Source organism: Eurosta solidaginis, chromosome 5 (assembly GCF_040869045.1).
Source record: "Eurosta solidaginis isolate ZX-2024a chromosome 5, ASM4086904v1, whole genome shotgun sequence".
Lineage (NCBI taxonomy): Eukaryota > Metazoa > Arthropoda > Insecta > Diptera > Tephritidae > Eurosta > Eurosta solidaginis.
Window position 1 is genome coordinate 191,953,067 of NC_090323.1, and position 14,189 is coordinate 191,967,255.

The 14,189-nt window shown below is 36.4% G+C and overlaps 1 protein-coding gene across 9 annotated transcripts in view; it reads right to left on the reverse strand.

The window, feature by feature from the left end:
* Positions 1-5,553: 5,553 nt before the first annotated feature.
* The window catches only part of Lmpt (Limpet), a 958,773-nt gene continuing 950,137 nt past the window's right edge, over positions 5,554-14,189 (reverse strand). For all 9 annotated transcript variants that reach the window (XM_067787093.1, XM_067787092.1, XM_067787097.1 and 6 more), the window contains 3 exons: positions 11,704-11,873; positions 7,450-7,636; positions 5,554-7,369 (listed from right to left, as the gene is read on the reverse strand). In XM_067787093.1, the coding sequence (XP_067643194.1) occupies positions 7,212-7,369; positions 7,450-7,636; positions 11,704-11,873 (515 nt within the window). In that variant the 3' untranslated portion in view covers positions 5,554-7,211. The remainder of the gene's footprint in view (positions 7,370-7,449; positions 7,637-11,703; positions 11,874-14,189) is intronic.

The window sequence follows — 14,189 nt, forward strand, 5'->3', positions numbered from 1 at the left end:
TTATGACATTAATTTCTTTTTAAATACATTCAGCTCTTCACAGTTTCTTATATCTATAGGAAGTTCATTAAATCTGTTTAATCCTTTGTAAAATAAGTTGAGCTTTCCGCTTTCCGTGGAAAATAGCGGAAGCCTAAAATTATTCTAATTTCTAGTATTAATATTGTGAATATCTTTTTGGTATGCAATATTATTACTCAAATACTCCGGTAAATTCTCTTTTTTAATATTAAAAACAAAAATCATTACAAAATAAAGTATACGCTATTTAACACTAAGCCATTGTAATATGTTCAGCATATCACTTGTCGGAGTATCATGTTCTTTATTTAATATAAATCTCATCGCGTTATTTTGCATTTTTTGTAAGCTATCTATTATGTTATCTGCCACCAGAAACAGTATGGTAGGGCAGTAATTAAAATGGGGCTCCAATATAGTTCTATATACTAAAATCTTGAGCTTCTTCGATACGTATTTACATGACCTGTACAAGAAACATATTTTTTTAGCAATCTTTTGCTTAAGACCATTTATGTGGTCTTCATTTTCAATCTATTATCAATAACTATACCTAAATAGTTTAGTTTTGACACTTCCATAAGTACACTGTTGTCTATTTTTAGTTCATAACTGTTACTAACGGGGGTTCTACTCAGAATCATATACTTGGTCTTATCGGATTGTATTTTTTGCATAGCTATATTAAAATTTTTATCGCTTATCAAAATGAGAGCATCATCTGAAAACAACTTTAAGTTACAATGCTTTACTGATTTAATTAAATAATTTATATATATTTTAAACAATATTGGTGCAAGTACTGATCCTTGTGGAAGGCCAATATCGACTGGTGTTTCATTTGTGAGAAATGTTCCATTTACTAGTGTTCTTTGGCGGCGATTTGAGAAGTAACTTTCGAACCATGCAAGCGCTTTATCTCTCACTCCAATGCTGTAAAGTTTTTCTATCATAATTTGTTGAGATATTGTTTCGAACGCCCGTTTTAGGTCTAAGAATACCGCAATTACAAAATTTTTTTCATTAAGTTGGTTTTTCCATTCAAAAACAATTGGGTTTAAAATAGACTCTCAAGAATATTTTTTTCGAAAACCAGATTGCTCTGGTATTACAATTTTGTTCAACTCCAGGTACTGTTTCAGCTGTTCTTTTACAATTGATTCAATGATTTTTTCATCGGCAGGAAAGGTATTTCTGGGTAGCATTTCATTAGATTTTATAGTATTTTTAACTTTTTGAATAGGTATAACTGTTGTAGCTTCCAAAAGTCTGACATTGTACCAGTTCTGAAACTTTCGTTAATAATATTCGCATAAAAGTATCCCGTGTACATAACAGAGTCTTTAATTACACCTTCCGTAATAAGATTATTTCCGCCTATCTTATGTTTAAACTTCTTAACAATTTGTGTCACTGGATCGACAGTCACTTCATCAAATTCAAAGTAGCTGGTCACGTTGTATTCGTGGTTAAAGTTATTTGTGACTATTTCAATGTCATTGTTTATATCTTTTATACTCTTAACGAAAAATATATTAAGATTATTAGCTATATCTTTTCCATCTTCATATACTTTATTATCGTTTTCCATCTTTTTAATTAGAGGTTTTTCTTTTTTCAAATTTACAGTGTCTTTTAGACATTTTCACAATTGTTTACTATTTTTGCTATTTATCGAAATTTTATTTTCTAGGTATTTAGTCTTCTTAATTTTAATTAATTTTTTGTATTGCTTGATTATAGTTTTATACTGCACCCAGTCACCGTTTATTTGACAAATTTTAAACAAGCTATTTTTACACTTATTTAGGTCTGTTAGCTCTCGATCATACCATTTGTTCATGAGTTTTATTTCAACTTGTTTTTCAAAAGTTAAACATTTAATGGCTTGAGCCATACCATCATTTATTATTCGAACTTTTTCTTGGACTGATACCATATTCATTAAACTCAGGTTATAGTTTCGGAATATATTCCAAAGATTCTCAGCACTGTAGTATTGCCATGAGGTTATACACTCTTTTAAACACATTTGGTATTCTTTCTCTGATATCAGATTAAAACTAATTGTTTCGTGGTCAGATATTTAATTATCTTCAAGTCTCTCACAATTAATGTTATCACTATTAGAGTATAATAAATCAATCCTTGTTTGGGAGGTTTCTGTGATTCGGGTATTGAAATCAATTTTTTGGGTCATGCATACATTTGCTAGAGTGTCATTTAAGCTATCTCGAATTGTAGTATTTCTGTTCATGTCTATATTGAAATCTCCTATAAGAATATTACTCTCAGTTGGTACAAATTTCACTAAAATACTTTCATTTAAGTAATATATAAAATCAATGTCATTACTATTGAATGATATAATACTCCGACACACCATTTTGTACCACCGAACCGAAATCGAAGATCTAGTTCACCTGTTCAGTTGAGAGACCCGGTCAATTGAACAAGTTCAGAACGAAACGACCCAACTCTATTAGGTACATTGAGCCAAACGATAATACCTCAAAAGGGTAAGCAAGCACAGGATATACTCCGTTCTCTCAATGATTTTGGTCGTCAAATTAATATTTTTACTTTTTACTGGCATAATGACATTTGTACAAATTCGTGCTTCCAGTGGAGGTTGCAGCACTTATTATTGTTTCATGAGTGTTTTTTTCCCAACGGCCCTATAAATAGATAGAATAGAGATATTCGACTTCTCCATATTTGGCGATAATAAGTGATTAAAACATGAGAAAGAAGTGCCGCACTCAAAAGGCTCAAAAGTTTGAGGGGTCAAGAAATCGCTTAAAATACCACATGGAATATTTTCAGAAAAAAATGTATGTTAATGATAACGTTCCATCTCGTTCTTTAAATTTTTTGACGTAGAACAAGCAGTTCCAGGCAGGTGTGGCCGCAATCCCCGGCCAAGAACCAACAAGACCTGCATCTGCCGTTCTCCCAATAAGCGAAGCGGCGGAGTATACATATTTTTGTACCCAGAGCATGGACTTTGAAATAATTGAAAGTTGAAAATATTATATATATTGAAAAAAGAATATGAAAACACTACCTGACAGATCACCGAAAAATTTCTGCCAAATAAAGTAATCTAAACCACATTTTTTGAGGCTCGGTTTATGGACAGCTACTGCCAATTTATGTATATCTTTTGAACCAAGCCAATATTAGCATAAAATAGGTACCTACAAGTACATTATTCCACAATTTGATAAAAAGTTCCATCGTTAACCCTTCAAGGCAATAATAGGAATTTATCGCAACACAGATGGCCCAGCACCTACATTGCGCTATATCTTTTGAACCAAGCATGATTTCCTTAACATTTCTTCTGCACTGATAGGAATCTAACTGTAGATTAAGATTATTTGATTCAACGTTCTATCATTAACCACCACAAATCACACACAGAAGATTGCGCATTGCGCATGTAAACAAAAGATCAGCTGTTTTTTATGGGCAATTTTTACGTCATTTTCCTTTAGCTCTTGTTTTTTTTTTCTCTCTTTCTTTCATTTGCTTAAGCAGTCAAGTGTGACGTATATGCTCAGCAATTTTGAACTCGTGAATGCGCAATCTGGGTTGGTGATTTGTGATCATTAACGGTTAATGCGTTACGTCAGATATCCGGTGTGTCTAACTACTGTCGACAAAACGGATTATTGTGTATATCTTTTTGTTGCAATACATAGGTATCCACTTGTAGATTAATACACAATTAGATTCAAGGTTCCATCATTTACGACTCTAGCGCTACGTGGGTTAATCGTTTTTTCGATAATTATGTCGCTTTGTGTATATCTCTTGAACCAAGTCAAATAACAATGTTTTTGCAGTATATAGGTATCCACTTGTAAATTAATCCACAATTTGATATAAAGCTCCGCCATTAACCCTTCAAGGTAAAAATTAGAGTTATCGGTAGACAATTGACCCAGCACCTTACTTATCCTATACCTCTTAAACAACGAAAAATTTCCGAAACTTTTTTATTAAATTATACTGCTAGCAAACTGTAGATTAATCCAAAATTTGGTAAAAAGTTCCATCATTAACCCTTCGAGGAGCTTATTTGTACACAAATGATACAGTACATAAACTGACCTATATCTCTGGAGCTAAGCAAGATTTTCTAAACTCTTTTTTCGCATTAAATAGCCACCTAAATTTAGATTAAGGCACAATTTTATTCAGGCCTCTGTCAATAACGGTTCAAACGCTATGTGAAATATGCAGCGTATCGCCAACTACTGTCGACAAAACCGATTATTGGGTATATCTCCTGAGCAGAGGAAAATTTCAGAAATTTTTTTTTTGCATCATGTAGGTACCCGCTTGTCGATAAATATACAATTTGACTCAAGGTTCCATCTTTAACGGTTCAGACGCTACGAGGGTTAATCGGGTTTTCGATGACTACTGCCCCTTTGTGTATATCTCCTGAACCAAGTCAAATAACAAAGTTTTTTATTTTGCAAAATATAGGTATCCACTTGTCGATTAATCCACAAGTTGATATAAAGTTCCATCATTAACCCTTCAAGGTAAAAACGGGAGTTATCGGTACACAAATGATGCCAGCACCTAAATTGCCCTTTATCACCTCAACCAAGCAAGATTTGTATAACTTTTTTTTGCATTTAATAGAATGCTTGCTATTTGTTGATCAAGACCTCATTTGACTCAGGGCTTCGTTCGGGAACAGCAGTTATCGAAAAACCGATAAGCCCACTTAGCGCCTTAGCCGTTAATAGTAGAACCTTGAATGAAGTTGTGCCTCAATCTACAAGTACGTAACTACATAATGCAACATAAAACTTTAAAATTTTGCTTGGTTTTAGCGAAATACGTAGTAGTCGATTTAGTCGGCAGTAGTTGTCGATAAGCCGAATATCTCATGTAGCGCTTGACCCGTTATTGATAGGATGTTTAATCAAATTGTGTCTTAACCCACATTTAGGTGGCTATTTAATGCAAAAAAAAAAAGAGTTTAGAAAATCTTGCTTGATTCAAGAGATATAGGGCAGTTTAGGTGCTGTAGAATTTGTGTTCCAAAAAAATCGCGATTTCGCCTCGTAGGGTTAATGATGGAATTTATATCAAATTGTGGATTAATCTGCAGTTACCTAGCTACATATATAACGCAATAAAAAAGTTTCGAAAATCTCGCTTGTTTCAAGGGATATAAGACAATTAATGTGCTGGGTCATTTGTGTACACATAACTTAAATTTTTACCTTGAGGGGTTAACGCTGGCACTTTATACCAAATTGTGGATTAATCTACAAGTTGTTACATATATAGCCTTAACAAATAAGGCGTTGAGAAAATAAATCGAATTTATAATATCGCCAATTACCGTGCAGTCGAGAAAACGGTCTTAATACTATTAAACCCGTGTTTGACATCCAACGCATTTCTTGTAGGGAAGTTATGCCAGATTTTATGTTTAGGAGAACATCAACCGACAACAATATATGGTTCAGTTAAAAAACGGAAATAAATAGAAATGAAAAGTTTTATTATTATCTTTATTTAATTTTTAAATATTTAATATTACATCATATGGGTTTCCCAGCATTTTGACTTATTTATCTTGTTTATATTGATGTGTATGCAGGAGACATTCATACATACATATGTAAGTACATTCAAATGTATGGCAATTTCAAAATATATTGTTAAATTAAATTAATTTAAATTAGTTAGGATTGATTTGACAAGCATATTTATTAAAAAAAAATATTTTTTCAATACACAAGGCGAAAACTAAAAAATTAATCGATTAATTATTTGTTACAAGAATTCAAAAACAAAATAAAAAAAATTTATTTTTATAAAAATTAAAAAAACAATTACGATATATTTATAAATAAGTATTGTATTGTAGAAAAAAAGTGTATATTAATAATAAATTATTAGATAAACTATATTGAGCTGTCAGCGCAGATTATTTAAAACCCAGTGTTAAGATATATAACTATAAATTGTTTTTGAATTAAATTCAACTGAAATAAAAAGCAGAAAATAAAGAATTAACTTTGTGTTTTATTTTCACAGTTTTAAGGCTCGTAATATTTTTTTTATATTTATTGTTAATATTTACTTTATTTTTGTGTCTGTCGCAAGGCTATTGCTTTTATTAATCAAGACACGACCGAACTCTGACTTTATAATTATTTTATTATCTGCCGTTTTTTTTTAGCGATTTTGATTTCATATTTTCTTAAATTTCTACAAACAAAAAATTTACACGCCATAAATTTTGACGTACATTTTACATTCCACATTTAAATCTATATTAAGTTTTGCTCAATTCGCCAAGTGCCTAAAGAAAAAAAGTTTTAAATAAAATTGTTTTTGAATTTCGTGATTAAACCGATTAACTATGAAATTGCTTGCTGGGTTACAGCTAACCCTATGGCCGCTGAAGTAAAAAGAAAGCTAAGGGCCTGTGCCAATGGTAGCAGAATGCCATGGAATGGAAATTTTTGACAGATATGAGGTGAATATGATTTTACGTTCTCTCAATTTGCTATTGGCCAACATTCTCACCATGACACTGGTCATAAGTTTTTAAATGCTTCCATCTTTCGCTACTAAAAGCTCGACGATCCGACACCTCCGCTAAAAACTTAAATTCCCTTTTATTTCAACGGTCGGGCAGCTGCAACCCAGCAAGCAATATTTGTAAAGGTTTTATAATTAAAATTTTTTTTTCTTTTGGTAACAAATTTTTGTAAATTTAAGTTATGTAACTAGCAGCTTATAATTAATTTTTCTTTTAAATAAATTTGATATCAATTTTAATATATTTTTTTATCGCTGATTGTAATTCAAGGTTTTTTTTAAATACATTTTTTATAAATTTTATTTACATAAATATTTAAGTATGCTTATTTTTGATCGCTGATTGTGAATAAATTTATTGCTTAAAAGGAGGATTTTCATAAACATATATATTTTTATATATTAGATATATATTTTTATTTAATCTACATAATTTTTTTTTCTTTCTATGATTTTTTTTAAACAAATTTGTTCGTTTTTACATTTTTTTGCTATTTTTTTTATTTTCATAATTTGACAGAGAGCTTAATGACATGCCTAAAATAACGTATTTTCCAGGCCACCTGGGCTTTTTTTCTTATCTTCCTCTCTTCTTCTCCTCCTTTTTACATCAATCGCTGTTTTGCGCATTCGGGGCAAATAATATCCGGTCCATCGGTAATGAAACCGCGTCCGACTAGACTTGTCTTGCAGCTGGCACATACGAAGCAATCGTGATGCCAATGACGATCCTCGAACGAGATAAAACGTGTACCGCCAATACCTGTGGTCGAGAGAGACAAAGAGAAAAGTAGTATACCTTTAGAACATAATCCGAAATGAAGTTTAGTTAGACATCCTTACCGGTTATCGGCTTCTCGCATGCTGTGCAACGTTTAGCGAATAGTTCACCGAAGCACTCAGCACAATAGGGTTTCTCATCGCGGCTAGTGAAACGCTGTCCGGCCAAAGTTATGTTGCAGTGAGTGCAGGTGAAACATTCACGATGCCATGGTTCGTTCTTGTAGGTCACACCACCCGAAGTGATAACCTGAAAATATAGAGGGAAAATAAAATGATGATTAATTGAGCTTAGAAAGTAGGAAACTGAGGAAAACGAGTGCAGAACTTTAAGAGAATAAGAAAAGAATGAAAGGACCGCGTACCTTTCGAGGAACTTTTCCTCATATCAAAAGAGCACACTTGGGCCTATGACCCGTTCTAAGGTATTGTTGAATGATAGCGACCATGACGGGGGAACCTTTGGAGAACATGAAGCTCCGTTATGATACTACGTAAGATAACGTTGACGTGAGCCAGTATAGTTATTTAGAGAACTGTTGGATGGCAACGATGGAAGGTCCTGAGTCGAGACCGAAACACTTTCGCTTGGTTCTAGAAAAAGTTGGACAGTCAAGCATAAAGTGTCTCGATGATTTCACCTCCCCATCCTCTATGTAGCTCCCGCAAGAGGGGGGTTCCAGTATGTTGAGTCGTACCGCATGGACTTCCATCGGAATAAGACCTGCCAAAACCTCAATTACCATTGATAGATGAGCCTAGCAATTTCAGCAGACTGCTTGCTATTCATTTCCGGCCAAAAGAATCTCGCTACCCTTCAAGAGGTTTTGCTTAGCTGCCTTGAGGCTCATCTATAGAGGCGCAGACCACAGTTGGCTAGCAGTACTCCGTATTCCCTACAGCCATCGCTAAGAGGTCTGCGTGACAGTTGCCAGGTACATCGCTATATTTCGGACCCAGATGGTACATATGTAATAATAGTTCGACGCATACGCAAGCGAGGTCAGGCATTCCTATACTAGCCTTGATCGCACCACAGGTGAACTTAGGAATTTAATATCGCATGGCTACGGAAATAGATGTTGAATCCTCTTACCGTGGCAGCACTAGACATCTGCCCATCCACCGCATCCTTATTTGTGGCATCCTCCGCCAGACGCTGCAGTGATCAGGCAACTTTCATTTGCGGCTTACATAGAGCACCTGACAGGAAACCGTTTCTCCAACTTTCATGTAAAACTTGGATTCATCCGTGAATCAGTTAACAAGTCCACTGCCTCGTAGTAATTCCTTTCCAAACTCTTCTCTCGAGGAGGTAACTGTTTTGAAGATTGTTCAGGGGCAGTTGTTGGCAGGACTGTTTTGTCCACGACGAAGTAAAAGTAGGTAAGAATTCTGGAATGCCCTAGATGATTAAGCACATAGCCCATGTCGCGAAGCCTGATTAATGACCAGGCCTGGGTCGCCTTGTGCACAATATTAACCGTATGTATGTTCGGCATGATATTCAATGCCATGGTAGGTGTTGTTCTAAGAGCGTCGTCGATACCAACCAACGTAAAAGAGCTGGACTTGAAACTAACATTTTTCTAATACTCGCCGTGTTAAGTGCATTTTACCAGACCACTGTCCCCCACATTTGCTCTCCAGCATAGTTTCCTGGCCAATATAATCCCCAGATACTTAACCTTATCAGAAAGTGACACGGCATTCGCTCAATCGAGGGTGTTCTCAAAGTAAGGATTTTCTATCTTCTCTAAAAAAGAAGCAGCTCCGTTTTTGTAGGATTGATTGCCAGTCCATATGATTCAGCCCAACTAGGTACCGAGTACCGATAGCCCGCAAAAATTGAGCAGTGTGCAGAAATTTATCTCTGATAAGGTTTGGGGAGGCCTCCACTCAGCAGCCAGTGCTTTTAGCTCCACCAGAAGCTCGTTTGCTACCACAAGTAAAGGAAATAGAGCACCGCCCTAGCCGCGCATTCAGGCCACATATGGGCTCATTGCGATGCGTCAAGCGGTATTTAACCTTTGCCGTACTAGCACGGTGGTTCGAAGAACTGTTTCGAGACAATCAACTTAGCTATCACCCTTATTGCGAGCTTGTTTATTCCTATGAGATCATTGAAAACCGTTAACAGTTACTAACTGACGGGCATCTCCATCTTCGTTAGTATTCCTGAGAACATTTGCCAAGACAAATAGCTGCGACTTGTTAAGGGTTAAAAAAGGTTTCCCTAATTTTAGGAATGCAAAATAGATTTGATGACTGGCTCATGGAAGTGCTGACCACAGCCTTGTTAATAGAAGAGCTATTTTGTGGAAGAATGTTGGCATGGCTCTGAGAAGAAAATACTGCACTGCGGATTACCAAAATTGCCGCTTGATATATGATACAATGATCGAGAAGGCGGAAAGAGATATCTAGTCCCCGGTCTATCCTAAAGCCATCGGTGAATAGAAAAACTGCAACCATTGCTCTTTCTTTCACCACCAAATCAAGTAACAATAGAATAAGCTTTCGTCGGAGTGAAGACAACCAGGGTCCGTATCGTGTTATACAATCACGTATGGAAAAGAAATTTGACTCAAACGATAAATATGATGGTTAGGTTAGGTTGAAAGGGCGTTCAAGAGTATTACCCACACTTCCACTCAGACACATTTTTGTCCAGTGGGAGTCCTCAGTAAGTGCAGGGGGGCACATTCGTTTAACCCCATTACCTTCTAGTGGTAATCAGCGAACCATTTGCTTTCCCTGATGAACCCAAGAATAAGGAGATGTCCAACTTCCCAACATCTGCCAGGCTGTCGAGAACCGTGAGTCCAGAAATCTGAGCCTTCTTCTTTGAAGCGCCGGATATCGGCAGAGAAAGTGGTAGATCGACTCCTCTTCCTCCTCATCCTGACAACTTATGCAGAGGGAGCTTGTTGGTTTTCGCCACCGTCGGAGCATTGGTGCGATAGCTTTATGACCTGTGCTGACACCCGTAAGTACCCTCACCGCAGATATGTTCAGTTTGGAAGCTGGTGTATTTCCTATCCAAGCATGGACATAAGGACTTTGAGACTTCGCAGTCAACCCTTTTGGTCCATAGCAAGTCCGTTGCCCTGTTCAGCGGCGGTCGGACGGAGCTGTCCACCTGACTTATGTCTAAAGCGGAACCTTTCCAAGCCATCTCATCCGCGAGTTCATTCTCTTCAATGCCGCTGTACCCAGGGACCCAGCAAAGGGAGATATTGATTGAGATGACTTATAGAAGTCAGAGAGAATCTACACCTCAGCTCGATGTGCGATTTTATCATTTGGACTCTAATGCTATTAAGGCGGCTTGGCTGTCGACAAAGATTGTTACGTCGGTGTCGGACACCACACTATCTTGAAACAGCTTTGCTGCTCGTCTATGGCATATGGAATACACTGCATGTGTGAGGAAGTCGGAATGATTGGCTTAACTGTAAATATGAAACTGTCAAGCTATTCGTAAAAATGATAGTACATTATGCATCTAATAGGGTGCAGTGTTATAAAGCCATAAGCAATAAAGCCATATGGCCTTATATCTCAATGAAACGAGAAATTAAACCATATGGCTTTATTGCATACACCCAAGTGCAATATCACCATAATCGTTGAGGGACCAACGTGGAAATAACGCCATAATAGTGTAATTGTTACGGTTACAAACTGCCAAAAGAAGAAAATGTTACAAGTCCCAATATTTAACACATGCACAGTAATTCTGCATAGGTGACCGAAGGGAAAGGCAAATACTGTTTGATCCATGCAAGCATTTCAAACTTTGTCAACCATGTTACCAACAACTAAAAGAAAGTGCTGAGAAAAAAGGAATACAAACATTGTGCCCAATTTGTCGTGCCATTATCAAGAATGCCACATTTATATATTGCTAATTATTAAAACTGAACTAAACTTTATGAATTGCAAATAAAAGAAATCAAATAAATATGAATTATTTCAAAAAAATTTTAATGTGAAATAACACCATAATGGCTTTATTTCACTCCTTACATGGAAATAAAACCATATGACCTTATTTCACACTCCATTGAGAGATAAGGCCATATGGCTTTATTGCCTATGGCTTTATAACACTGCACCATCTAATAGTATTAGCCACCATTTGACGTATTACCTCAATCTCAATCACCATTCCAGTGCTATTGCGATTTTAAAAAAATGTATTCGACCACGGATCGTATAACACGATACCGGCCCAGACCTCCCAATAATTCGAGCCCTTCGCCTCATCCGTATCATGGACCCGCCCATATAAGTAAATAAGATTTTTCTTACCTTATTGCATTTAATGCATCGAGTAGCGAATTTCTCCTCATAACAGCCAGCACAATAGATTTCCTGCTCTCTGGGGATGAACGATTTGGTGCCAATGGCCATTTTGCAGATACAACAACAGAAACAATTCTCATGCCATTGACGTGTCTTGTATTCCATTTTTTTGGTTCCTGCAAATACCAAAAAAAATTCATTTTTGGTAAAACAATTGATTAAATTTGAACTTAATAAACTGTAAATTGAGTAAATTCTACTTAAATTGTTGTGCCGCCTATCAAACAAAAAATTGGCGTGTTGCATACTTTTCAGGGTCGTGGCGACATACCACTCACCCACTGGTAAAATGGTAAATTCAATTTTCAACGATTTGCCATTGAAGGTTATTATTCACATTTTATTTGATTTTGTGTAGTGACAACAAAATACTGGTAAAATTTCTTTGTTTTAGGTGCCACAACTATTACAATTATACTACCGTTATAATGGGTTATTTGCTTTGAATCTTAGAGGGCACATTGAGGTAGACACTCATACCATAAGACAAAAAAACAGTATATTTTAGGTATAAAAACAAATATTCGATTGTGATAGCCAGGGTCGTTCGCCCCCCCCCCCCCCCCCATGTGGTTACAACGACTGTATTTTTTCATAAAAAGTGGTAGATGGAATAGTGCATTCGTTGACTGGTAGCCTTTTCTATTAATTTTTATCGCAAAACTAGTCTTGACAATAACGGATGCTTACTATGAGAGCTTCCATATGTTCAAACCCCCCCATAGACAATTCCTGCACACGCTGCTGGTGGTAGCTGAGTTCGCTAAACCAATTTTTTATTTACCTAAATTTTTTGAAGATATGAAACATAATCAGACTTTGACATGCAAATGCTAATAAGTTACATATGCTTGTCAGTATTGCTCTTGAACTAGAATTTGTCTCTCTTGACTGACATTTGGCTTAGTAAACACTTTGCGAACCGCAACATGTAGAACAATCAATGAGTTTATTAGCATATTTGCAATCGTTCACGTAAATTTTCTGTCTGCCTGTTTTTGTGGATCTAACTGCGAAAATATTTCCCAAAGGTTAAGGGAAGTGTTACCGATATGTGCAGCCCTTCTACGTATATGAATTCAGTACGCTCCTGTACAATCATCTTCTGGTGCGCTTTACGCATTCAACGTTCGGGTCGACTCACCTTCATTACCTGTTCTGTTTTGAGCTAACACTGCCAAAGAAAATAGGAAACTAGGAAATTGATACAAAGAGGAGAAAGCCCCCATATCTGTAATTTAGTCGTTGCGTTGCAAAGCTCTACCCCTTGGACACCTATCTTCTAACTGATTCTGGCCGAGAACTTAAAGGAATTTCCCGACTTTTGATGTAAGTTGGTTAAGGAACATATGCTTGCCAGTCGCTTTATAATAAGACCATTATAATAAGTTCAGGCCATTATAGATTCTCTGTGTATGTCAGGGCATTAAAGGACTTCAGGGCGATATGACTCACCAGTTCTCTTCAAAAAACTTCAGAGCGGTTTTAGATGATTGCTTGCCATACAAACTGTCTCAGTAGCTCCAAAGGTCAGCAGTTTTCTTTTAAAGGAAAGTCTATGGAAACGGCGCGTTACGAATGGCCCGGGAATCTTCCTTGATAAACTGTGAATCTTTTATAATGTCAGACCAATGACCTTGATCGAATCCCTGATATAGGTAGGGTTAAAAGGGAGTCTGGTGGAAAAGCCCTTAACTCTAGTAGCGAGAGTCTTTTCCATCATTGGGTGTACATCTAGAGGGGGTGCTCTTCCCTTTCCTCTAGAGCACCGATGACATAGCATTAACGGCAACCATAAAGCACCAAAAAACTGTCAGAGAACTACTGCAAAAAGTTCTAAAAATTGTGGATCCTGGTCGAAAGACGTAAATTCCTCTTAATCAGACAAGGTACTACGCACGGAGCGGTCCTTATTCCTACGATACAAAGTCACCGTCTTGAGCGCAGTCGAGCCGAAACGTTCCAAGGAAGCGATATACTTATCTCGGTATTATTCTGGACAGAAAATTAAATGGGAATAAGCAAGAAAACAAGAAAAGAACGGCGTGAAAGCAATTACTGCCATGTAAACTTGCAAGATCGCCATAGGTAGGAAATAGGGTATTAAGGCACGAAGCTAAGGCATTAAGCTTTATCGTAAGATTGTGTGTTCATTTCACAAAATATTTCCCACTTAATAAGAAAAGAGTACCATTACCTACAAATATAGTCATTTTGCTTAGTGGAAGGTGGCCTTGTTCAAAAGTTGGAATTTAAGAGTGCAACATGCAGGTAACGGTTTTCATAGAAAAGAAAATGCCGTTAGTACACTTGTGCGTACAATTGATAGGTAAGAGTGCGTCCATGTTGGAGACTCGATGCTAGGAATAGTGATCAGAGAAGCTGTGGCTCAAGCTGCGACCCAAGAAGCGTAGACTAATACAGGCTGTTTT